The 21,396-nt window shown below is 57.2% G+C and overlaps 10 protein-coding genes across 10 annotated transcripts; 5 read left to right on the plus strand and 5 right to left on the minus strand.

The window, feature by feature from the left end:
- Positions 1-635: 635 nt before the first annotated feature.
- Positions 636-2,834, plus strand: MKK02DRAFT_36086 (uncharacterized protein; the record flags this gene model as incomplete). Its single annotated transcript, XM_053089345.1, has 7 exons — positions 636-1,082; positions 1,132-1,286; positions 1,335-1,418; positions 1,465-2,062; positions 2,115-2,438; positions 2,494-2,767; positions 2,809-2,834. 7 exons carry the CDS (start codon positions 636-638, stop codon positions 2,832-2,834), a joined length of 1,908 nt encoding a protein of 635 aa, XP_052948020.1.
- Positions 2,835-4,024: 1,190 nt separating this feature from the next.
- Positions 4,025-5,509, plus strand: MKK02DRAFT_31720 (AdoMet dependent proline di-methyltransferase-domain-containing protein; the record flags this gene model as incomplete). Its single annotated transcript, XM_053088366.1, has 8 exons — positions 4,025-4,027; positions 4,076-4,096; positions 4,154-4,300; positions 4,384-4,901; positions 4,949-4,971; positions 5,025-5,220; positions 5,345-5,446; positions 5,494-5,509. The coding sequence occupies 8 exons, from the start codon at positions 4,025-4,027 to the stop codon at positions 5,507-5,509; spliced, it is 1,026 nt and encodes a 341-aa protein (XP_052948021.1).
- Positions 5,510-5,979: 470 nt separating this feature from the next.
- Positions 5,980-6,705, plus strand: MKK02DRAFT_22807 (ribosomal protein L32e; the record flags this gene model as incomplete). Its single annotated transcript, XM_053086629.1, has 3 exons — positions 5,980-6,096; positions 6,378-6,607; positions 6,663-6,705. The coding sequence occupies 3 exons, from the start codon at positions 5,980-5,982 to the stop codon at positions 6,703-6,705; spliced, it is 390 nt and encodes a 129-aa protein (XP_052948022.1).
- Positions 6,706-7,310: 605 nt separating this feature from the next.
- MKK02DRAFT_42636 (uncharacterized protein) lies at positions 7,311-9,469 on the plus strand (the record flags this gene model as incomplete). Its single annotated transcript, XM_053092089.1, has 4 exons — positions 7,311-7,909; positions 7,997-8,425; positions 8,712-8,794; positions 9,111-9,469. The coding sequence occupies 4 exons, from the start codon at positions 7,311-7,313 to the stop codon at positions 9,467-9,469; spliced, it is 1,470 nt and encodes a 489-aa protein (XP_052948023.1).
- Positions 9,470-10,814: 1,345 nt separating this feature from the next.
- MKK02DRAFT_23331 (uncharacterized protein) lies at positions 10,815-11,405 on the minus strand (the record flags this gene model as incomplete). Its single annotated transcript, XM_053086713.1, has 3 exons — positions 10,815-10,939; positions 11,028-11,239; positions 11,293-11,405. 3 exons carry the CDS (start codon positions 11,403-11,405, stop codon positions 10,815-10,817), a joined length of 450 nt encoding a protein of 149 aa, XP_052948024.1.
- Positions 11,406-12,207: 802 nt separating this feature from the next.
- MKK02DRAFT_22659 (putative FMN-binding domain-containing protein) lies at positions 12,208-13,158 on the plus strand (the record flags this gene model as incomplete). The annotated part of the gene is made up of 1 exon (XM_053086605.1): positions 12,208-13,158. The coding sequence occupies one exon, from the start codon at positions 12,208-12,210 to the stop codon at positions 13,156-13,158; it is 951 nt and encodes a 316-aa protein (XP_052948025.1).
- Positions 13,159-13,290: 132 nt separating this feature from the next.
- On the minus strand, positions 13,291-15,279 carry MKK02DRAFT_23151 (Endonuclease/exonuclease/phosphatase; the record flags this gene model as incomplete). The annotated part of the gene is made up of 8 exons (XM_053086679.1): positions 13,291-13,851; positions 13,930-14,087; positions 14,131-14,234; positions 14,280-14,294; positions 14,355-14,713; positions 14,774-14,883; positions 14,948-14,969; positions 15,052-15,279. 8 exons carry the CDS (start codon positions 15,277-15,279, stop codon positions 13,291-13,293), a joined length of 1,557 nt encoding a protein of 518 aa, XP_052948026.1.
- A 330-nt stretch (positions 15,280-15,609) lies between these two features.
- MKK02DRAFT_42641 (thioredoxin-like protein) lies at positions 15,610-17,730 on the minus strand (the record flags this gene model as incomplete). The annotated part of the gene is made up of 8 exons (XM_053092090.1): positions 15,610-15,877; positions 15,934-15,997; positions 16,047-16,075; positions 16,120-16,824; positions 16,872-16,940; positions 16,987-17,193; positions 17,492-17,510; positions 17,589-17,730. 8 exons carry the CDS (start codon positions 17,728-17,730, stop codon positions 15,610-15,612), a joined length of 1,503 nt encoding a protein of 500 aa, XP_052948027.1.
- Positions 17,731-18,285: 555 nt separating this feature from the next.
- MKK02DRAFT_22728 (uncharacterized protein) lies at positions 18,286-19,523 on the minus strand (the record flags this gene model as incomplete). The annotated part of the gene is made up of 7 exons (XM_053086617.1): positions 18,286-18,410; positions 18,507-18,609; positions 18,688-18,946; positions 19,058-19,088; positions 19,155-19,269; positions 19,353-19,413; positions 19,483-19,523. 7 exons carry the CDS (start codon positions 19,521-19,523, stop codon positions 18,286-18,288), a joined length of 735 nt encoding a protein of 244 aa, XP_052948028.1.
- A 528-nt stretch (positions 19,524-20,051) lies between these two features.
- Positions 20,052-21,158, minus strand: MKK02DRAFT_22957 (structural constituent of ribosome; the record flags this gene model as incomplete). The annotated part of the gene is made up of 4 exons (XM_053086648.1): positions 20,052-20,129; positions 20,188-20,525; positions 20,723-20,822; positions 21,075-21,158. The coding sequence occupies 4 exons, from the start codon at positions 21,156-21,158 to the stop codon at positions 20,052-20,054; spliced, it is 600 nt and encodes a 199-aa protein (XP_052948029.1).
- Between the last annotated feature and the right edge of the window lie 238 nt (positions 21,159-21,396).

The following is a 21,396-nucleotide window of genomic DNA, read 5'->3' on the forward strand; positions in this document are numbered from 1 at the left end:
CTCCCAAGCCATTCCTTCCGTTCCCCTCAACCTCACTAACTCAAAATGGATACAGACAGATCGCCGTCTGTGTCTGTCTCGGAGTATGGAGGCGCTTCGGAGAAGCTGACGAACGTTTGAACGCTAGCTTTGTTTGTTTGGCGCGCTCCAACCGGATCTGACGCGTTTCAAGTGCTTCAGCTTCTCCTTCTACGTCCGTTCATCGGGTCTAGGCTTGCAAGAGGGGGATGGGGTGGAGCTCATAAGCCTGATCTATATCTTCAAGCCGGAGACACCGGCTCTCACTCCTCTTCATCTTTGTGTATATATCGGTCGACACCGTCCAGACTGATCGGATTGCATCTCGTAACATCGCCACCGCCCACATCCTCACGTCGACCACGCTGCTCCTCTTACCGCCCATCGCCACCCAGCGACTAGGCGCCATGATGTATCCACTATCTCCCCCTCTCACGCCTCATACCCGTCCTACCACCTCCCACATCGACACCACCCCTAGCAGCGCTACGTCCTCCGCCACCGAGTCCACCTCTGGCGCGTCAAAGGCCTACTACCGCTCGCCCAAGATGCTACCCATCGGGAGTCCCTCCTCATGTCCCGACTTTGCCCTCCCACCGCCATTCTCAGAAGACTCTATGCCCAGCTTCGACCTCCCTGAGCCGTCACTGGAGTACGGCGACGCCCAGGCTCGCTCTCCTCACTATCTCGCCACTTCCGACTCAAATCGCTCCACTACACCAACACTCTCGGAGCCTTATCCCTGGCGGTACGATCTGACCCCTCAGGAGCGGGACGAGCGGGAACTCCACCTGTTCGGCGCGCGGGGCCGGTCCGGACTCCGCGTTGTCATCGTGACCGAGAACTTCCTGCCCAAGGTGGACGGCGTCACTCGGACCTTGGCGCGGCTGCTCGAGCATCTCGAGCGGGAAGGACACCAGTGTATGCTGCTCGGGCCGGAAACGGGGATGGGACACTATGCGAGTCATCCGCTGGTGGGGACAGCGGGGGTGCCGCTGGTAGTCTACCCGGGGCTGAAGTTGAACTTTTTGCGCCCAAAGTTCATGCGAGCAATCAAAGACTTTGTGAGTCAGCTGTCGCATCATGACACAGGGTGCAAAGCTGATCTTGTAGCAACCGGATGTCATACACTTTGTCGATCCCATCTGGCTCGGCGCGCAGACGCTCATGGCGATGGAGCTCGGATGGGCGGGCGAGGACTGGGTCAGTGATGGGGGACCAGCTCTGGGATCTGGGATAAGAGGGGCAGTAGTGGCGAGCTACCACACGTGAGTTCTCGTCGATTGATGCCTTTGGGACCCAAGCTGACCTGGTAGCAATCTCGCTACGTATGCTACCCTCTTTGGCATGGCCTGGCTCGAGCCGATCATGTGGCGCTTTCAGTCCTGGCTTTACTCCAAGTGCGTCGCTACTTAAGACCGGCGCCGAATGATAGCTGACCACCAGGACACTTCTCACTCTATGCCCTTCCCCCTCTACACTCAGTATGCTGGAAGGCCAGTCATTCTCCGGCGTCCGGCTCTGGCCTCGCGGCGTCGACCTATCGCAATTCGGCCGCCACCGCCGCTCCTCCGCCATGCGCGCTTCCTGGGGCGTTGGTGATGCTCCAGTCGTAGCACCTCCCAGCAAGACGGAGCACTCCCCGATTGGTATGGGAACGCACTGGCAAGGTCGCAAAGCCTCGCTCCCGCTTACGCCCCCTCTCACCCCATGGACAGGCCCGATCGACCAGCCGCTTCCTTCACCGACCGCACCATCTTCTCTCCCATCTCGGGTCGTACTCCTCTACGTCGGTCGGATCTCATGGGAAAAGAACCTCCACCTCTTGCTCGCCGCCTACGCTAAATTAGGGCAAAAGCTTGTCGGGTCCGGGGTGGAGATGCCCAAGATGGTGTTTGTGGGAGACGGGCCGGCCAAGGCGGAACTGGAGGCGATGTGCGGGAAGAAGGGGTACGATGCGGTCTTTATGGGGCATCGGTCAGGGCAGGAGCTGGCCGAGTGCTACGCTAGCGCAGATGTGTTTGCTTTCCCGAGCTTTACAGAGGTGAGGTTCGTCGTTCGATTCGGCCATTGGAGCGAGACAGCTGACGGTCCAGACATTCGGCCAAGTCGTCCTCGAGGCCTTGGCGTCTGGTCTACCCGTCATCGGTCTCGACGCCGAAGGGACTCGGGATCTCGTACAACACAGCGAGACCGGCCTCCTCCTCCCTCTACCCACTTCTGCATCATCCAGCTCCAACCCAAGTCGCTCGTGGCCGCTCATCTGCCGGGACAATACCTCGCCGGTCTTCGCCCAGTGCGCGGAAGAGTACGCGGACCTCTTGGCGCGTGCAGTGTGTGAACACGACGAGCGCCGGAGGATGGGGGATAAAGGGAGTACGGAGGGGATCAGGGGATACACGTGGTGGGATGCGATGGAGGTAAGTCTGTCACCTCGTGCCCGATAATCGTCAGGGCTAGAGCTGACATTCGTAGCGATGCGTAGATGGGTATCGCGAGTCTATGCGGATAGCGAGACAACGCCGCCAGGTCGAGGTTATCACGCACGACATGGGCGCAGCTCCGTGCGATATCTCGGCTGTCCCGGCCAGTCCCCGGACGTCAAGGATGAACAGGCTCGTGTCCCGCCGGCTAGCCCATCGGGGTGGATGGTCCAATCCAGCGGAAGAGGGTGTACCCGTACGCAAGTCGGGAGTGGGGATGTTTAGGCGGGTCAAGAGCGAGACGGGCGAGACGGTATGGCATTTGAGTAAGCTCCCCCTCACGGTCGTGACCCTCGACAGGGTGTAGCTGACCATGGACAGAGACGTTGCTGAAGCTCTTTGTCGCAATAGCGCTGTTCTATGGGGTGTATCAGCATCATCTCGGGGCGCTGGCTCGCTCGACTGGTTCCAAGCTGGCGGGGCAGAGGACTTGATGAGGATGGATCCTGGTTGGTGTATCATATTAATAGTTGTCAGTCTCTTTACGTCTAATTGTTGCATGCTACCTGTATGCTTTATGGCTTATCAGCTGTCCCTCGGTCGGGGAGCACTCGGTGTCGGCTAACAGTCTGTGTGCCACACTGCCACTCGGCGTAAGCGAGGAGGTGCCACCTGGGGGTGAGACATAGTCAGCATGTCTCGGCAGCTCCACAAGGCACACGAATCTGATCCCTGGGATGCTGACTGCGGAAGCATGAGCCGATCATATAAAGGCTCGCTTCGGATCACACTTCTTCGTTCGCCGTATTTTACTGTTACTTCCTCTTTCCACTTCCTCCTTGACTTCCTTGTCCACTTCCTCTCTTTTTCCTTGCATTGTCGCCGTGTCGGCCAACGTGAGTCCTCCCTCCTTTCTCCTCCCCGCCCACTCCTCTCAGCTCCATCCGGCCACACGCGCGGTATGATGCGGTACATCTACTGCTCGATCCCGACCCGTCCAGCCCGTAGTTTCGCTGCAGCTGGACGGGGTTCTCAGTCCCCTTCCCGCGCGCGTAATGGTCAGCCGCTGGGGTCGACAAGGAATTTCATGGCAAAGAGATACGTTGTCGCGCTTTTGGTCCTCTGGATCGTTGATGCCCACGCGAGCGGGGTCCGTACGGCAGGCTGCAGCTGAGGGGGGTGGGCGGAGGGGCGAGATGGGGGCGGACTCGCTGGAAGTGGGAGTCAGCTGACCCACTTCCAGATCTACGGCATTTTCAGTCTCTTGGCTTCGGTTATGGTCATGGCTGGTAGCTAGATGGCTCATATGTGTATATACACCTTTGATGTCGTGTAGAATGGACAAGGTGCTCCTCCTCAGTGCATCAGCCCCCAGCGCCCCAGCTGTGCGACGACGCATTCCTTAGCTGTCGGGGGCCCCTCAACGGTGTTTCACAATCTGCGCGTGTTGCCTATCTCAGAACGCGCTCTTCACATCGTTCATACCCTTGCAGAAGCATCTAGCTATCGTTGAGGAGCGCGTCAGGCCCAACCTTTGGTCTGAGAGCTCTTCATAGGCACCAGATAGAGGAAGTTTTGAAAACATGGTGAGCAATCTCGTCCACCGAGATTTGAAAATCTCGCTGACTCCGTAGCCTCCCGCTCCAGCGGCTCAGGTACATCCCCCATAACTAAACCGGAGGAGGATATCACGAGGGACAGTATACTGATAGACTCAGCAATCAGCGGCGAAGCGCCAGAAGTCTAACGTTGGGTCCGCACTGAAGAAACCAGCCGGACCAGATTATCAAGAGGGTATCCGGTACTGGGACAGCGTGCCTGCCAGTGTCGACGGTGTTCTTGGTGGCTATGGCAACGGGGTACGTCTACACTTCATAACAATCAGCTGTTCGAGCGGGAATGCACCCAAAGACTCCAATAGCGGGTTGTGCTGACCCTGTAGCCCGTCCCTCATATCGAGCAGCTCTCTTCCCGACTCCTCCTCCTCTCCCTCCTACCCTCTCTCCACACTTTCGCCTCTCCTCTCACACCTACACCGTCCCCTCCGCCAGCTCATCGCCTTACGGCGCTAGACGTTGGAGCGGGTATAGGTCGAGTCACGCGCCACGTTCTCCTCCCCCTCTTTGACGACGTCGTCCTCGTCGAGCCGGTCGACAAGTTCGTACGCGAGGCACAGCGCAGTGCAGCATCAGGCGAATGGCGCGATCTGCCTAGAGTAGGCAAGCAGCCATCGGATGATGGAGGCAATATGACAAAGTGGAAGGAGGATAAGCGGAAAGTGGACGAGGCGAAGCAGGGGCGAGGAAAGAGGGTGCTATGCGTCAAGGGAGGGCTGCAGGGGCTGGATCCAGCCTATCCTTTGAGAGGGGACATGTTCGAGTCGGTGGGTGTAGTAGGGGAAGCGACGGCTGGCGAGGGAGCGGAATTGGGCATAGATGACGAAGAGGTGGTGTATGATGCGTGAGCTGACCTCTTCATACCCCGTAAGATACCAGCTGACTTGGCAGGATATGGTGTCAATGGTGTCTGGGTAAGTCACCGCCCACTTTCAACAACGTAGCACGACATGAGCTGATGGGTCAGGGCACATGGGCCACGAGGATCTCGTCGCCTTCCTCCGCAAGTCGAAGGCTGCTTTGCGGAAATCGGAAGACATCACCGAGGAACCAAAAGCGGGCGGCTACACCTCGCTCATCTTTGTCAAGGAGAACGTCTGCGAAGACGCCGAATCGGGCAAGGGAAACGAGTTCTTGGATCCTGAGGACTCGAGCTTGACCAGGTGAGTCTATCTGCGTTTGTGGCATTGTGCCCTTCTGACGTGGATGGAAGTCTGTTTGGCGCATCATGCTGTCAGCAGGGTGATGTAATCCCAGGCGGTATATTGAGAGGCTGACAAAGTTCAGGTCAAATAACAAGTGGTCGGAGGTATTCAAAGACGCCGGGCTCGAGGTGGTCAAGGAGGAAGTGCAGCACGGGATGCCAGACGAGCTGTTCATGGTGAAGACGTGAGTGGGCGAGTCAGGGATGCAGCAGCCAAGCTAATGATGTGCAGATGGGCTCTGAGGTGACCACTGGAATCATGTTGGATGTTTACTCAGGCTCTCTATTGCATGCATATGTATAGCAAGGGGAACCTCCGGCATGCACATAGTCAAAGTGGACCAAAACAGCTATAGCTACCAAAACAACTTAAGAACCAAGCAAAGCATGCAACGCACGGACTGATCGACACGTGAATCGAGCGGAATTAAATGCCACGCCCCATAGTTGGCAGAAACTCCGGCGGGATTTGATCAAAGTGGCAGGTTCCCCCCTCTGCCCTGCCGGAACGAATTCACCGTGAGCAAAGATCAGCGCTGAGAGCTCTGTCAACCGTCAAGTCAAACAAAATCTGTGAGTAGACCACCCGCTACTGCATGGCGAAGAGAACAACAGCTGACACGTCTCTTCTCTCGCCAATCCCGAATCGATACATACATACCGAAACTCTCGTCGAAATCCCTATCCCTACCCTTATCCAATCTCGACAATAGCCACAATGCCGGCTCACATCCCCATCGTCAAGAAGCGCACGAAGGTGTTCAAGCGCCACCAGTCGGACCGGTATGCTGGTGTTAAGGAGGCGTGGAGGAAGCCCAAGGGTATCGACAACAGAGTGGGTATCTGTCTTTGTCAAGGATTGGCAGATTTGCGTGGAAGGGGATGGGATCAGCGGCTTGGCGGATGGAGCGGGGTGATGGTCGGAGAGGGCAGATGGGCGAATCTCTGTGGGAGAAGACTGTCCGAGGATGAGGCCGGCTGCAGAATGGAGAAGCATGATTGTGAGGGACAGAGGTTGAGAAGGGGAATTGCTGCGTGCCTAGGTTGGATAGGCTCTTCGCAGACTGGGAGGGAGGGTCGCACCCACACCATCAAGAGCATCAGCTGACAATTCAGGTTCGTCGTCGGTTCAAGGGTCAAACCCCCATGCCCAAAATCGGTTACGGTTCCAACAAGAAGACCCGTCACATGATCCCCTCCGGCCACAAGGAGTTCCTCGTCCACAACCTCTCCGAACTCGAGCTCCTCCTCATGCACAGCGGCAAGTACGCCGCTGTCGTCGCGTCGGGTGTTAGCAGCAAGAAGCGGGTGGAGCTTGTTGAGCGGGCAAAGATCTTGGGCGTCAAGTGAGTTCAGATGTCTGGAGTGGAGAATTCGCAAGGCTCGTAGCTGACTTTCCAGGGTGGTCAACGCTGCTGCCAAGCTGAGGACAGAGGAGGCATAGTTTGGGATTTGCATGTATGAGGCCTTTCCGAACCGAGACCTTTCCCGAGAGATCGCTCGGCGAATCCCTTACTAATGCTCGATCGGCCATCACTATACGCATCGATGACCGCCACTTCGGGACTCCCTTTTGCCCGGTACACTGCTACTCTGCCCGACGATGCTACCTCCTCCGGAGCCGGTTCAGAACAGAAATGGGTCGGAGCACTGAACCTCAATGGTCGCACAGCTGTATAGGCGCGTGGGTGCCGATGGGCGCCGAGCGGGATATACGAACACTTTCTCATCGGATCTGAATCTCTCACGCGTTGTACAGCCTTTCAACATATTGCTGTGCTCAACATGCGTGGAGATCGATCTGATGAATGGAGTGCGTGGGCTCGTCATCTGTGCTCATCACTTTGATTTGAACTGCGGACATGAACATCCTTTGCGAACCCCCTCGATTCCGCTGCGCGACGCAGGCCCTTCGCCCTCTGATATAGAGAGGAGTGTGTCGCCACTTGGGCCGCTCTTCATACCTTTCCCTCTTCCACGTCGCAATCGTCAAGGAAATTTGGCTGTCTTCACCACCCTTTTCCGCGTTGACTTCCACCTGTTGCTCAAATGGACGACTCCGCTCTCAATCTCCTCGTCACCGATGACACCGGCACCTCCAGCAATCCGAAGAGACTGGATGCATGGTTCGCCGGATTGACGCCCCAGTCGCCGACACCTGGAAGCAGCTCGGGGGCCACCTCGTCCCATGTCCCCAATACCGTCGAGCACGAAGAAGCCGTCCTGGCACGCGGCCGATCAGCTCTTGCCGCTGGTCATGCCGCGGTCCTTGACAGTGGTCGACAACTCACCCTGTTCCTTCAGCCGGATCCCGCGTCAGGAAGGAGGGTCGCAGATCGGGCAAAGCAAGACAACGCCACCAAGACCGAGCCCACCGACCTCGAAGCCTTCAAGATTTTCTTCGAGGTCGATGTGAAGGAATACGTTTCCACGTTGACGGACGCGCTGAAGTGGTGTGCACAACGTGGCATACCCAGGACTTCGGTCTTTCGATCATGCGAGCCGGGCAGTCAGTCCGTTCGCATCGATGGTCGAGAAGTCGCGACAATGACCTGCCCGGGAATGAGCTCGCCCCTTCCTACTGAGATCTGTCTCCATCAGCATCGCGCATTGGCTGCGGGAATCCGGTCACTCCTGGTCCTCTACGAGTAAGTTTCGAATGGATCTGAAACCACCTGATGAATCTCGCAGAACAGGCGGCAGCCCGCTGCTGGTGCTCATGCTGACTGTCTCAGTCAGAGCCTGACCGCGTCCGTGGCGCACAACACGCCAAGTCGGCCGCCATCTGCCGAGATGTGCGAGCGGATCCAAGCGCTGACCAAGAGGCGATCTGCTCAACACTACATGAACACAAAACTCGCACGCGACAACCTTTTGCGGTCGGCGTCAATGACCTCTGCGAGTCAAGATCTGGAGAAGCTCGTCCAGGTAGCCAAGGAAGATCCGAAGGTTGCAGCAAGGTGGCAGGACCTGGTTGAGAATCTTTTACCGGCCGTCCAGCCAGCACTGAGCGGCATCTCGCAGTACTGCCAGAATCACGGCGTACCTGACCATCTCGTTACGTCTTCGTGTTACTCAGCAGATCAAGACATCTCGGATCCCCAGGGATCTCAGCTATCTGCACCGGGTAGCGCGTGCCCCAGCGAGAATCTTCTTGGCTTCAGGTACGCAGTGTGTTTACATCAATGGAGTGAGCTCTGGAGGTCATGCCACGAGTTGCGAGACTTGTACTTGTGAGTGCTTCGTGCATTCCTGATCCGGCATAGGCTATCTAGCGCTCATCCTCCAGTTCCGAGATGAGCACAAGGAACGAGGCCAGCCATGCAGATGCGGAGACAGGTGCGAGCGATATGCCTTGACAAGTTGACGAGGACGATGCTCGAGCTGAGTGAGAGATTGTCGGCGGGACGAAGTTCTGTGTTATGCATTGATGACTGTGCTACTCATCAGCTCCGTCGTCGTCGCCAAAGCATGCGAGCTCTCCGGTTTGAAGTTCCACGATGATTGGCAATCGGCATTCTTATCGAGGCCATGTATTGACCTCATTGAGGCAATACAAGTGTTCCTTCCCCGGACGTGGAGACTCACCCTCTGACCTTCCGCGCAGGCATGGACTCTGCATCCCGCCATCCTACTTGCCTCCTTTGCCAAGCGACCCTTGACAAAGGTCGGTAGGTAGGTGTCTGCTCTGCAGCGGACTGCGATTGTATTTTCCCCCTTCGCTCTCGATTTGCCACCCTGAGTCAACTGAGCACTCTTAGTATTTCCCCTGATCATCTTTTTTTGGCATCTGATATTCTGCTAACTCCGCACTATTCAAGATCATGGAACAAGCGGATGACACCTCAGACGCAGTGGACAGTACGCCTGGGTGGGAAGAAGAGCAGTGGCGGGAGCGCATAGGGGAGTCATCCGCCGCACTTGAGGACTGCGTGGACAGCCTTCGGACGGCGATGCGCAATGTAGTGCCAGCGAAGCATCAGACGCAGCAGCGGATTCTTTGGTCCAAGATGAGCCTTGAGATCCAGACAGATCCGGCGGTCATGGCCGCCCTTCGGGAGCTGCTGCTCGAAGAACTGCCAAGATACCAGACGGTGATCGAACAAGCGCGGCAATGGGGGAAGGATCAGCGGCCTGAGGCCGACTGGTTTGGGTCGGGCAACGCTATCACCGAGTCCATGGAGAATTGCAAGCTGATGTATGCGTGAGTTTCAGGCTTTCAAATAGACTGCGGGTTGAACGAAATTGGGACGATCAGGTCTGCTATCGGAAAGAACTCGGCTGCTGAATCGATACAGGGTGTCGATCATCTCGGCCACTTCAGTCCGCGACCCCAACCACGCCATCCTGGGGATGTCGAAAGGAGAGCTTCTTCAAGAAGGGTGCCGCGCGCGACGGCGAAGAAACGCGCGATTGTTCTCCCGTGCGGATGAGGCGGAACAAAACGCCTATTCATTGATACAGGCGCAGTTGCGAGAGCGCGGACTGGTCGATCGCCAAGTGACCACGTCGGTGATCGAGGAAGTGATCACTCATACCGAGATTGCCTCTGCTCTGACTGAGCTGTTGAAAATCCACAAGCCGCTGCTCCGACGTGCGAGGGAGGAGGCGTACGGGTGGACGCGGAGTATGCAGGACACCTCTGAAGCCGATACACTGTACACCGCGTCAATCGTGGTTCCCTGCGGACTTCAGTCTACGTCCTTCGTTGTGTCAGACCGGGCTACAATGGAAGGCAAGCGCTCTGACGGCCGACTGACCCGGACGACCCATGTTCTGGGACCACGCACAGGACCCTGCCGAGCGATTCCGTCGGACAGGTCGGAGGCAGTGTGCGCTCATCGCCACGCAGAGATCCAAACGCGGACCTTGCGGCTTGAACCGTACCTCGAGTCAGTAGCTTGGTGTCAGGTTGTAATCTCGTGGGTGACACACAGGCTGACACTTTCAGGTCCTTGATGAGAGCACTGTCAGCTAGCGCTGCGTCGAAAGCGCTGATGGACACGGGGGATAGCTCATGACTGAGGAAGACAACTTGTACTATCAGGCGATGAGACGAATTAGGTAGATTCCACTCCACCTGGTTTCAATGCGAGGGAGTTTATCGGGATGTTGAGGAAGACTCAGTACGGTGATGAGCCGAAAATTAATGGGTCCCTGAGATGCGGTCCCCTTCTGCATGACGTCCAAGACGCCGCGTCTCGCCAGCTGAGTTCTCCCGTCTTGCCGCGTTCGATGGGAAGATCCGAGCCGAATCGATCGATGAGGTCCTAGCTGCCGGAAAGAAATAGTCAGTAAATGCTCCACATCGAGCATGGGTCGTCAGCATCTGTTAAACATCAAGAGGTGGGCGATTAGCGCGATTACAAGCAGTCCGGCGCTGAGCCAGAAGAGGATAGGTGGGTACGAGACGATCCTCTGATACTTCATGTTCCGGTATGAATGCCCCGAGGGGAAGATCATATGTCGCACTAAGGGCGGCAACTTTGCCCCGTCAGCTTAACCCAGACTGCAATGTCGTAGCTGCGCGCGAGGAGGCTCACCATTCTGCATTTACACCAACCATGTCTTGATATCCTGCTGTTCGAGTGCCGAGCTCCAGCTCTTCCCCTCTTTGTGTATATACTTGAACGAGTCGACGTTCTCGCCTTCCAGGTGAGCATGCAGGTGCGGGAATTCTGCAATGATCAGCATGCCGCCCGTGATTGATACCCTAGCAAGCTTTCGGAACAGCTTGTCGAGACAGGCAGGAACTTGACCACTCACTCTCTCCATCTCCCTCCCATTCTACCCGCTTGAAAGCGCTCAACCTCCCCAATTCACACCGCAACACCGTCACGCTCGGTACGTCCGCGAAGAACCTGTCCAGCGTCTTGGGCACCTGCTGCGAAGTGGAGAAATGGACAAAGCCGTCCTTGTAGTCCAGCTCGGAAAGGAAGAAGGTATGTGAGGCGGGTATGGGCGTCGGGATGGTAAAGCTGAGAGTCGTCAGCAAGGGTACCTAGCAGATGATGAGCGTGAGTTTGCTCACCGGCTGTCTACCGAGGAGTGGGGAAAGATCTTGTAGATCCACTGAACGGACGACATGTTGGCGGGCTTGGAGGACGGGGAGATGATGTTCAAAGCCGATTTGAGCAAGTTCATGATATGTGGCAATGAGAAGGGAGCGCTGTCGGTTCATCCAGTCTGCTGATCATCATAATCATCCGCTGCGTGCTAGATGCAAAATTTGCATTTATCCTACTGTTGGAAATCCGAGCTAATCAACTAAGGTCTATGGAACTATACTATAACTATCTATTCCCAAGTTACAGATCTAGCTCTCGCCCTCACGAACCCCAGTGATAGCCCCCGTAATAACGCCGCCCACTCCCAGTCTTTCACCCCCTCCTCCCATGCATCCATCTGCTTCTTTGTGTCCTTCTCCATGAACCCCCCGCTTGTCATCACGACCGCCGAAAATTTCCCAATCCCGCTCGGAGCATTCTCCCTCGTCTTCGCTGCCACCGCCCTGAGGTATCTGTCCATCTGCGCCGCAATCTGGTCCCAGATCGGTGTTGTAGAGGTGGATGAGACTGGGTGTTGGGGATCTTTGCCGAAGGAGGAGAGGGCGGATTCGCTGAAGATGGAGTAGACTTTGATGTCGTGTTCCGAGGTGGCCAGACCAGACCCGTCTGAACCCCAGACCCGGAGATCGTTCCTTCTCAGGGACTCTTCCGTTGAAGTAGGCTCGAGTTCTACCTTGACGCCCCGGACGGACGAGAGGGTATCTGACGATGTCGTCATGACCCAGCTTCTGCGCGCCACGGCGATCACCGTCACGAGGAATGAGTATCATTTTGGCGCTTTAACCGTTCCACGACTCGAAAGGCATCACGAATCCAATCCGGAACTTCTGTCATACATCATCCAGCGAAGGAAAGACTCCATACTCTCACAAGCTACCATGTACCTCAGACCAGTCCACACCGATCTCGATCCTCAAATCTGCCATAACTTCGTCAAGGCCCATCCGCTGGGCCTGCTCATCACCCACCTTCCTTCCGCCGACGCGTCAGGCGCTCCCCTTCAAGCTTCCCACATCCCCTTCGTCATCGACGCTCCTCCAAACGGCTTCGCGGCCGAGGGAGGCGAAACTGCGGGGAGCTTGGGGGTACTGAGGGGTCACATCGCGCGAGCGAACCCTCAAGTCAAGGCGATCCTCTCCGCCACCGCCACGGCCCCAGCCAGCACAACGGGCGGCCTCATATCCTCCATCTTCGGCTCTTCCACCTCAAACTCACCTCCTCCCCCACTCGATACCCTGTCAGACGACGTCCTCGTCATCTTCACTTCCCCTACCCACTCCTACGTCACCCCCACATTCTACACTACTACCAAGCCCTCCACCCACAAAGTCGTGCCCACCTGGGACTACGCCGCGGTCCAAGTCTACGGTACACTACGAGTCTACAACAAAGGGGAAGAGACTGGTGCGTTCCTCCAGCGTCAGGTAGAGGATCTCACGCGGATGGAGGAGGACAAGATGCAGGCGGTATGCCCGGCGGGCTCGCTCAAACGGTGGGACGTCGACGAGTCACCCAAGAGCTATGTGGAGGCGCTCAAGAAGGGGATTGTGGGGGTGGAGATTGTCATCAAGCGGATAGAGGGGAAGTTCAAGATGAGCCAGGAGAATGAGCTGGGGGATTGGGAGGGGGTCGTCGATGGTTTCAAGGGATTGGGGACGGAAGATGGGAAGCGGATGGCGGAGGCCGTGGAGGCGAGGGGGAAGGACAGGGTCAGGCGCGGAAAGGGTGACGAGGTGATCGGCGGGGAGGAGGTGGTCAAGAGGGGGGATGGAGCGGATCACGAGTTGAGCTCAGCTTCCGCGGAGCAGGCGAAGGCCGACGGTGTATAGCGAGGTTCACGCAAATTGTAATGCTAGACTCGGGGAGCCCGGTTGTAGATATTTTATCGTAGCCTGTGCTTACTTCCATACTTGAAAGGCAGTATCTATCTGTAATGGTCTATGTATCTAGGCAAAGAAGGTTCACCAAGTTACCTCACATCCTACTGCCAGGTGATCGCTCGCACCAATGCCCTTCATAGGTAGCCCCTCCCCCAGCTCCGTCTTCTTTGCCGGTCGTAACACCTGTTTGACCTCGACGTCCGCGTCGCCAGTCTTCGGGGGAATGATAAAGAGGTAGTCTATTCTCATCAGTATGGGCACTCCCAGGCTGAGACCATGGGACCCACCAAGAGTGAGCTTGAACAATCCAGTGAAGCAAGTATACCCCGGCTCGTCGCCGCCCTTATCCGCCTTGGTCCCCTCTGGCCACCCGTCTCTTGATGCGAAAGTATCATCGGCCTTGCCCGCCCACTGCGCCACATCGTACGCGCTTTTCAGCCCCTCGCCCACCAGCTCCTGCATGATTTTCTGCAGCGCATCGACCGGTAAGATCCCGTCCCGCGTCTGAAGCGGTCGAGTCTTCGTCGTTGGATCGACCTCTGCTTCTCCCTCGTCGTCTTTCTCTGTCATGGCATCGACCGGCGCGGCCAGCGCAGTAGGTGTGTTTGCGCCAGTCCCGTTGGCAGAGGTCGACGTCGAGGTCTGCTGGTCGCCTTCTGCAACTGGAGCAGGCTTGGCGGACGAGGAGGTCTCGGGCGCGGGATCGTTCGACCACATGACGGGTTTCTCGATAGGGGCATAAGAGGCCGGAGCGATCCGGTCGACGCTGTTGTGGACTACGCGGGATTCTTCCAACCGCTCGCGGACATCTGGTTGGAGGGATTTTGAAGGGTCGACGAGCAGCTGGTACGGGGCTTCACACGGTGACGAGTTGAAATCTGGGCGTCAGCTATCGTTCACGAGTTGGCCGTGCGAGCTTACCTCCCGCCATGATAGCTGGCCAAGACTCGAGGCCATGCTCCTTTCTGAAAGCCTGGAGAGCGCGGAGGAGGATGATGAACTGCCTGACGCGCTCGTACAAGTATCTGGCTATCAGTCAAGCCTCACTGTGTTCCCACGGAGACACCTACTTGGGATGCCAGAACCTGCGCATGGTCAGCGAAGATCCATTTGTAGGCCCTTTCATCACGAAGGAGGAAGCTCACAGATGCGCAGTGATAACAATCACTCCCTCCCCCTTCCCCGCCCTCTCCTTATCTTCCAGCCCCACCATCAGCCCCACATTCTTCGTCTGCCTCGTCCCCCCTCTCCTCCGCCTCCGCTCATCTTCGCCCCGCTGCCACTTCTTTGCATCCCGCCCATCATCTTCATCCACCTCGTCTACCTCCCCCTCCGGCAAGGGCGATATCTCCTCCTCGTCCAGGTGGATCACGCGCGTGCCGCGGAAGCCAAACCGCTCAGATTTGTACGCAATGACGAGGCCGTGTTGCTTTCCTCTGCCTTTGGCTTGGACGCATGCGTCGTATGGCATCGAGTTGATCAGGTCCGGGAGGCGGTCGCATTCCTGATGAGTGAGCTGGCTCTGACTTGGCATATGGGTAGATTGAAGAGAAACTCGGCCTACCTGCATGCACAAGATGTCGGCCATACGACCGTAGTGTCCAAGCTCAGACTCGAGCATGGCTCTTCGGTCACCCCATCTCAAACTGTCCGAACCGGGAAAGAGGTCCCTTCCTGAGTCTATCAGTACCGTTCACCAGCATGGGAGCGGACGAGCCCGCCGCGCGGACCAGCTCACGTATCAATGTCTGAGCCAAGATCTACGTTGAGTGAGCTTGGTCCACAATCACGCCAGCCTCAACCTGGGAAGAACGGGCAACGATCGGGTGGCTTGGAGCTTACATTCCAAGTAATGATCTTGACACCCTGCTTCTTGCCAGTGCCCGCAGCTCCAGGCGCAGCCCGAGCAGGTATCCACTCCCGCTTTAACACCCTAGCCCTGGGATCTTCCACCTCCTCGACCGGCTGTTCGACTCCAGCAGCCAACGCGAGGCGCTTCGCCTCCCTCGCGGCCCGTCGTTCGGCCGCGACAGCTTGTTGCTCGGGCGTGAGGGTTGGCTTGAGACCCATAGCGCTTGCGGTCGGAGAAAGAGGCGGTTGAGGAATGAGTTGCAAAAGTGATCTTTGGGCGATGACGATGTTGAGCATTTGCGACGCGGGCCGCGCTAGCCAAAACGTCGGATCAAGGATCCTGAGCATGACGCATAGTGGCCGACGGTCGGCTGCACTGTGTGGGGCAGACCTGACAGCCACTGATTCTCAAGCTCTAGTGTGCATAGCAAGAGAAGTACGAAAACGAGTCGAGCAATCCCGCCAGCTCCGATCTCATCCATCTCCCTCGATCTCCGCACCTCCTCCCCAGATCGATCAGCAGCAGCCCACGTCTACGCTAGCTGTACTCTACAACTCGTCGTGCTCGGGCGCGTCATCCTCCTCCTCCTCCTCCTCAACTTCCGCCTCCCCCTCAACATCCCGCTTCCCGAGCTCCTCGCCGCCCGAGGACGCCCGGTTGGCCTCGATGAACTCGATCAAGCTCTCGAGCGATCGGTCCCCGTTGTAGTCGACAAACTCGGACGAGCCGGCCGGGCGGAACTTGAGTGTGGGGAAGCCAGAGACCTTGAAGGGAGCCTGAGGGGGGATGTCATTCTCGGTCGCATCCATCTGGGCGCTGTATGGTCAGCTTGCGATCAAGTGAACGAACAACGAAGCTGAGGGTAGACGTACATGACGACAGAGTTGGTAGCGGTGTACTTCTCACCCAAGGACTCCCAGATAGGGGCGAGACGCTCTACGATTATCAGCTCATGCTCATAGGATAAGACCGGGTTCTGACATACGGCAGTGACCACACCAAGGTGCGTAGAACCTGCTGGTCAGCTATAATCTCAAGGGATAGCCGTATCGACTGACTCGGCAAAGACGTCCTTGCTCTCGTCATCAAACAGCTGGTTCCACCCATCGGCGGTAAGCTTGAACACCGGTCCCTGCTCCGTAGGGATTTCCTGGCTCTTGATGCTAGGCTTGACATCGCCCGCAACCCACTTGCGCACAAAGCTCTCTACGGAGCTCTTGTCCGCGACACCAGTGAGGGGGTACTTGGTCTGGGCCGCGAGGTCCTGGATGACGAATGCGGGCCAAGCGTCTCCGGGGAGGTTGAGCGACTTGCCGTGGTCGACAAATTTGACGGCGTCGATGTAGACAAAGTTGACCTTGCCCTTGAGCTCGCGCGCGAGGGGAGTGAGGTCCTCGACGAATTGCTGGAGGACGTCAATCTTCTCGGGCTCGACAAAGAGGTACGCGATGGGCAGACCCTGCTCGGCGTACGACGCAAAGTTCTCGGGCGAGATTTCGTCCATAAGGGGGACCGAGTTGAGCTTGACGAACGCGCCAAGCGATTCGGCGGTAAGGGATGCGACCTCCGACGCGGGGAGGACGGTGTGACCCTCGTCGAATTGCTTGTAGAGGACGATGGCAGGAAGGGAGGGGGAGTCGGGGATGGAGGGGTGCGAGCCGGAAGCCATCTGGCCAAAGAGGTAGGTGTCGCGCGCAGTGTTGGCGTAGTCGAGGTACGTCTGGGGAACGGGGTGCGAGGCGTCACCGTAAGCGACGAGGACACTGACAGTCAGCTCAGCCCTGGAAATGCGAAAGCTCTGGCAGCTTACACCTTGTCGTCCTTGATGAACTGATCGTGCGAGTCGAGGGTCACATCCGTGATCGCAGGCAAGCTCTGCCTGTAATCATCAGCCACGCCTAAAACAGACTGAGGTGCAGACCCACTTGATCATGTATGACACAATACCGTCCGCCTTCCGCGGCCCCGAGTAGTCGGTGGGAACACCATTCCGGAACACCTTGAGTGTCGGATAGCCGTTCACGCCAAACTCGGCGCATAGGTCCTGCTCGTCCGTGCAGTCAACCTTGGCGAGCTTAATGTTCTTTTTGCTTTTAAGCTCCGTCGCGGCTTCCTCGTAGTGTGGGGCGAGGCTGATAGGTCAGCTCAAGTCCAGGCGTAATGCGCGTAGTATTGGCGGTAGAGGTGAGAACAATGGAGTCTGATGTGAGGTGGGGGATCGTGCGCAAGCTTGTAGATGGCGAGAATCGCCACCGCCCCTGCTTGGGCTCGCGTGCGCCATCCCAGTAGCTCAAGCAATCCCTTGGGAAGCCCCTATCCCTCTCAGAGGCCGACAGCCCTCCCCTCACTGCCGGCAGCACAAGCTCGCCGCCGTCCGCACAGCACACAGCCTCGCGTCCTCTCCGACCGAGCTCAAGATCGCAGACTCACTTTTTGCAGTGTCCACACCCTGATAAGTCAGCACTTATCCCCTAACAGCACACGCATACGGGTCCATCGATTCCGGACACCAAACAGAGCGACTCACATGGTGCGAAGAACTCTACAAGTGCCAGGTCCTCACTCATGACCTCCTTGTTGAAGGAGGACTTTGTGAGGTCGAGTACGTCTGATGCCGCCAGGACCGAGACGAGCGCCGCGAGGGCTGGGATGGTGGTTGATAGTCTCATCTTGTATGATATGTCTATATGAGAAGAGTCAAGATGTGAGAGAGATGGGATTGATCAGCAGTGGAGCTGAGCGCCGATCAAAGGAACGTGATGTCGACGTGTCTATTTGATATTGATCCCGCAACTGGCGCCACGCACGTCGACGCGACTGACCTCTTTGGCATGCTCGATATGCTGAGCGTACAGTGATGAAGATGGACTATGAGGAGGTGCATGGCTACATGAAGATACTGGTCGCGCCTGCTTCTACAAGCCGCGTCACATCTTGCTGTTCCCAGGCGCAGCCTCTTTGAGCTTATCAGCCGCAACAGCCTCGTCAATCTCCTTGATCCCCGTTGTCTTCGCTGGTAGGCCTCTGCGCAGATATCGCTCCATCCCGGGTGCGAGGCCCACGGGTATGGCGTCTTCTGGCGGGTGGGGCTGGTGATCTCCCTCATCCTTCTCGTCAGCTACTGCCTTCAAGCGTGATCACGACTGCACTTACGCTGACGACCTCTCCGTCGATAATAACACAATCTCTCATCTGGAGATCAGCTCATACCCCACTCCCGTCATCTATCTCCGATCTGATGGAGAAGTGCTCACGCTCCAGTCCCGTTCTACCCCGTTATCCAGATAATCAGCCCGGCCCAGCCACACAGGCTCCCACTCGCCAACACCACACGGCGGCAAGTCCTTCTCTGACCCACTCAGCTGCAGTAAACCCGACGCTGCTCCCAGACTCGCAGTCGAGCGGGTCTCGGTGATGCTTGGTCTGCTGCCCGCCTGCTCTGTACCAGATGCAGATGCAGGTGTAGATGTGGTGGACGGTGTCTTGCGCTTGTATAGCGAACAAGATGCGCATCCCGCCGAGACGTCCAGATACTTGTTACCTGTCAACTGGTCGAGTCAGCCCGATCCTGCCCGATCGTCTCCGGTACATGGCCAGTCGGGTCACGCGGGACGAGAGAGACTCACCGCCCTCCCCAGCGCAATCACACTCGCAGCGTGCCCAAAAACCACCACGCTCCGGACGCCCATCTCCTCCACCCTCCCCGTCCACGCCTCGATGAACGTATCTGCCCGGTCTTGCAGATCTCTGATCAGCTCGCCCTTGCGCGAGGGGAAATGGGTGGAATCGTAAGACAGGTCGAGCTGGTCTGGGAAGAGCGGGGAGAGGGTTTTGGGCGAGGACGGGCGGGGGTGAAGACCTGTTCCTGGGCGGGCGGGGGAGTACCTGGGAGTCAGCACCTGCTTCTGGATACAGAGCCCCGTAGCTGGAAGCCAGTGGAGGGAATCGAGCGCAATGAATCGCTTATCGCCCTCAGCAGGACAAATTGATACCTACCATTCCATCACCCCATGTTCCAGCTTGACCCCTTCCCCACCCTTCACCGCACCCTTCGCCTGCAGCGCCAAGCTAGTTGGCACCGATGTCTGTATACACCGGTAGAAGGGACTCGAGAATACCTTCTCGGGTACCGGATGCGGCGCCAGCGCTTCGGGGGAAGAGAGGAATCCCGCAAGCTGGGCGGATTGGGTGAGACCGTATGCTGCGAGCTACGATATCAGCGCAGTCCAGTTGCAGAACATGTATACGCTCGATGAGCGTGGAAGGTAAGTCCAGGATAGGGAGGACTGACAGGAGGATCACGGCTCATCCCCGTCGGCCCGGTCTTGATGCTTGGATCGACCCAGTTGGATCTGAGGGGAGATCAGTATATGTCAGAGGACCCAAAGCCAGCTGAGATTATGCAGGATAGATCTGCTCACCTGAATCCATGCCTGCAGATATAGATGTATTCCAGCGGCATGTCAGGCAGACGTGGTGGTGGGAGGATTGCTGGTCTACTAGACGTCGGGTATTGAAGCTGCGGGATTGACGCAGGCTATTTTCTGTGCTACACTGTCCTTGATGAGATGGGACGAGTCTATGGAGAAGGGCGATTGGGCGTGTGACACCTATGCACAAAGGAGGTTGAGACCAGAAGGGAGGGTGCTTGAAAGAAAGCGAACGCGAAGCGGTGGAGGAGTCGGTCGGCAATCATCGGGACAACTCGGGCCGGGCTGGTTTAAGAAGTGTTCGTCAAGCTGCTGAGCGATGAACGGTGAACGCCAGTCCTCGGCGCAGGCGGGGTTTCTGGGAACGAATGTGGTGGTAGTCGAAGAGGACACGCAAAAGATGTTCAGAAGTATCCAATTGTAAAGGACGCCAAAAATCTCTGGAGTGACACAAAAGTGAAGCGACCGTGATTTGCCCATGCGATACCCTTGATACCTCCCCAGCGGTCTGACCGCTCCAAAGACATCTCAGAACCCCATGCATGACCCAGTGTCTACACCTAGTGACCGAAGTTCGTAAGGATCTCGTTCTTGGGGACCGACGAGTCTGCCTTCGCCCGGAGCTTGAGCGCGGCTTGCTAGGAGATTGTCAGCTCCTACCCGATATCTCTCTCTTTCCTAAAGCTTAAAACTCACCTTCCTCTCAAAGTACGCCTTGCCCTTGGCCTTCCGCTTCTCCTCAAGACGGTCCACAACGTCCTTGTGTGCCCATCCGACCTCGTGGCTCACCCGCTTGAGCGTGCAGTATTTCCGTCCGGGCTTCAATCGCAGCACACGCAGCGCCTGGGGGACAACCACCTTCTTGACCTTGTCCTGCGCAGGGGGGACACCCTCGTACAGCTCGAGACGCTTGAGAGCGGCGGCACCACGGGCGGACTTGTGGGGGACCATTCCGCGGATCGCCTTGTAGAGGATCCTGGAGGGAGCGCGGTGGTGGAAGGGACCGGCACGGGTGGGGTTGACAATGTGGCGCTCTGCAGATTTAGCGCTTGTTGAAAATAGTGAGACCGAGCAATCTCCTGCCCCCAACTTTGCCCAGATACAATCCCTCCGCACTCCTCTTGATGCCCACCCGGCCGCCTCCACCTAGTCCCCATTCCCCTCTGACCACCTGCACCCCTGCCACGTATATGCCTTGCTCGCTATTGCCGAAAAGGAAAGCGACACTCACTGTGGAGGTAGTCGTGGTACTTGAGCTTGTTCCTGAAGAACGAGCCCGACACGTTGATCTCCTCACATCGGACGATGGTGACCTTCTGGCCCATGAGGATCTGCAGAGTCAGCACGGGCCCTGCCTGGATCCGAGCAGCATCTCCCTCGTCTCCCCATCTCCCTACCCTTCCAGTCCGGCCAAAATTTCCACCCGCAGTCATCCTGCCCATCCCGCTTGACATGTGCCATCCCAGTTGTTCCACTCGCAGCATGTCTCTCCTTGCAGCAAAGCCGCCCGCCTCTCATTCTTCCATCCCCCCTGCATGCCCTCCCGCCTGACGTTCTCCCTCCCTGACCAGCTCGCAACTCACTTGCTTCGACACAATCGAGGCAAGCCGACCGAGAAGGTGGGCCTTGCCGTCAATGACGACGGGTTGCGAAGAGAAGGACGACATCTGTTGGATAGACGATATGTATCGAGTATAGTTTCGAGATGTGAAGCAGGGCGGAGGGCAGTTGGATGCAATTCGATCAAGGATAGGTAAAAAGTTCGGTAAAGTCGTGGGTTTCGATATGAACGGAGGAACCTAGATCAGCGTTGTCCTCCCTCTGTGTCGGACGTATGCAGTAGCGACAGGTATTCAAGTACGCACCGTTGATCTACTCTACTTGCAGTATGCTACAATCAGACGA

This window comes from Dioszegia hungarica (genome assembly GCF_025882075.1).
Source record: "Dioszegia hungarica strain PDD-24b-2 chromosome Unknown MKK02contig_6, whole genome shotgun sequence".
NCBI lineage: Eukaryota > Fungi > Basidiomycota > Tremellomycetes > Tremellales > Bulleribasidiaceae > Dioszegia > Dioszegia hungarica.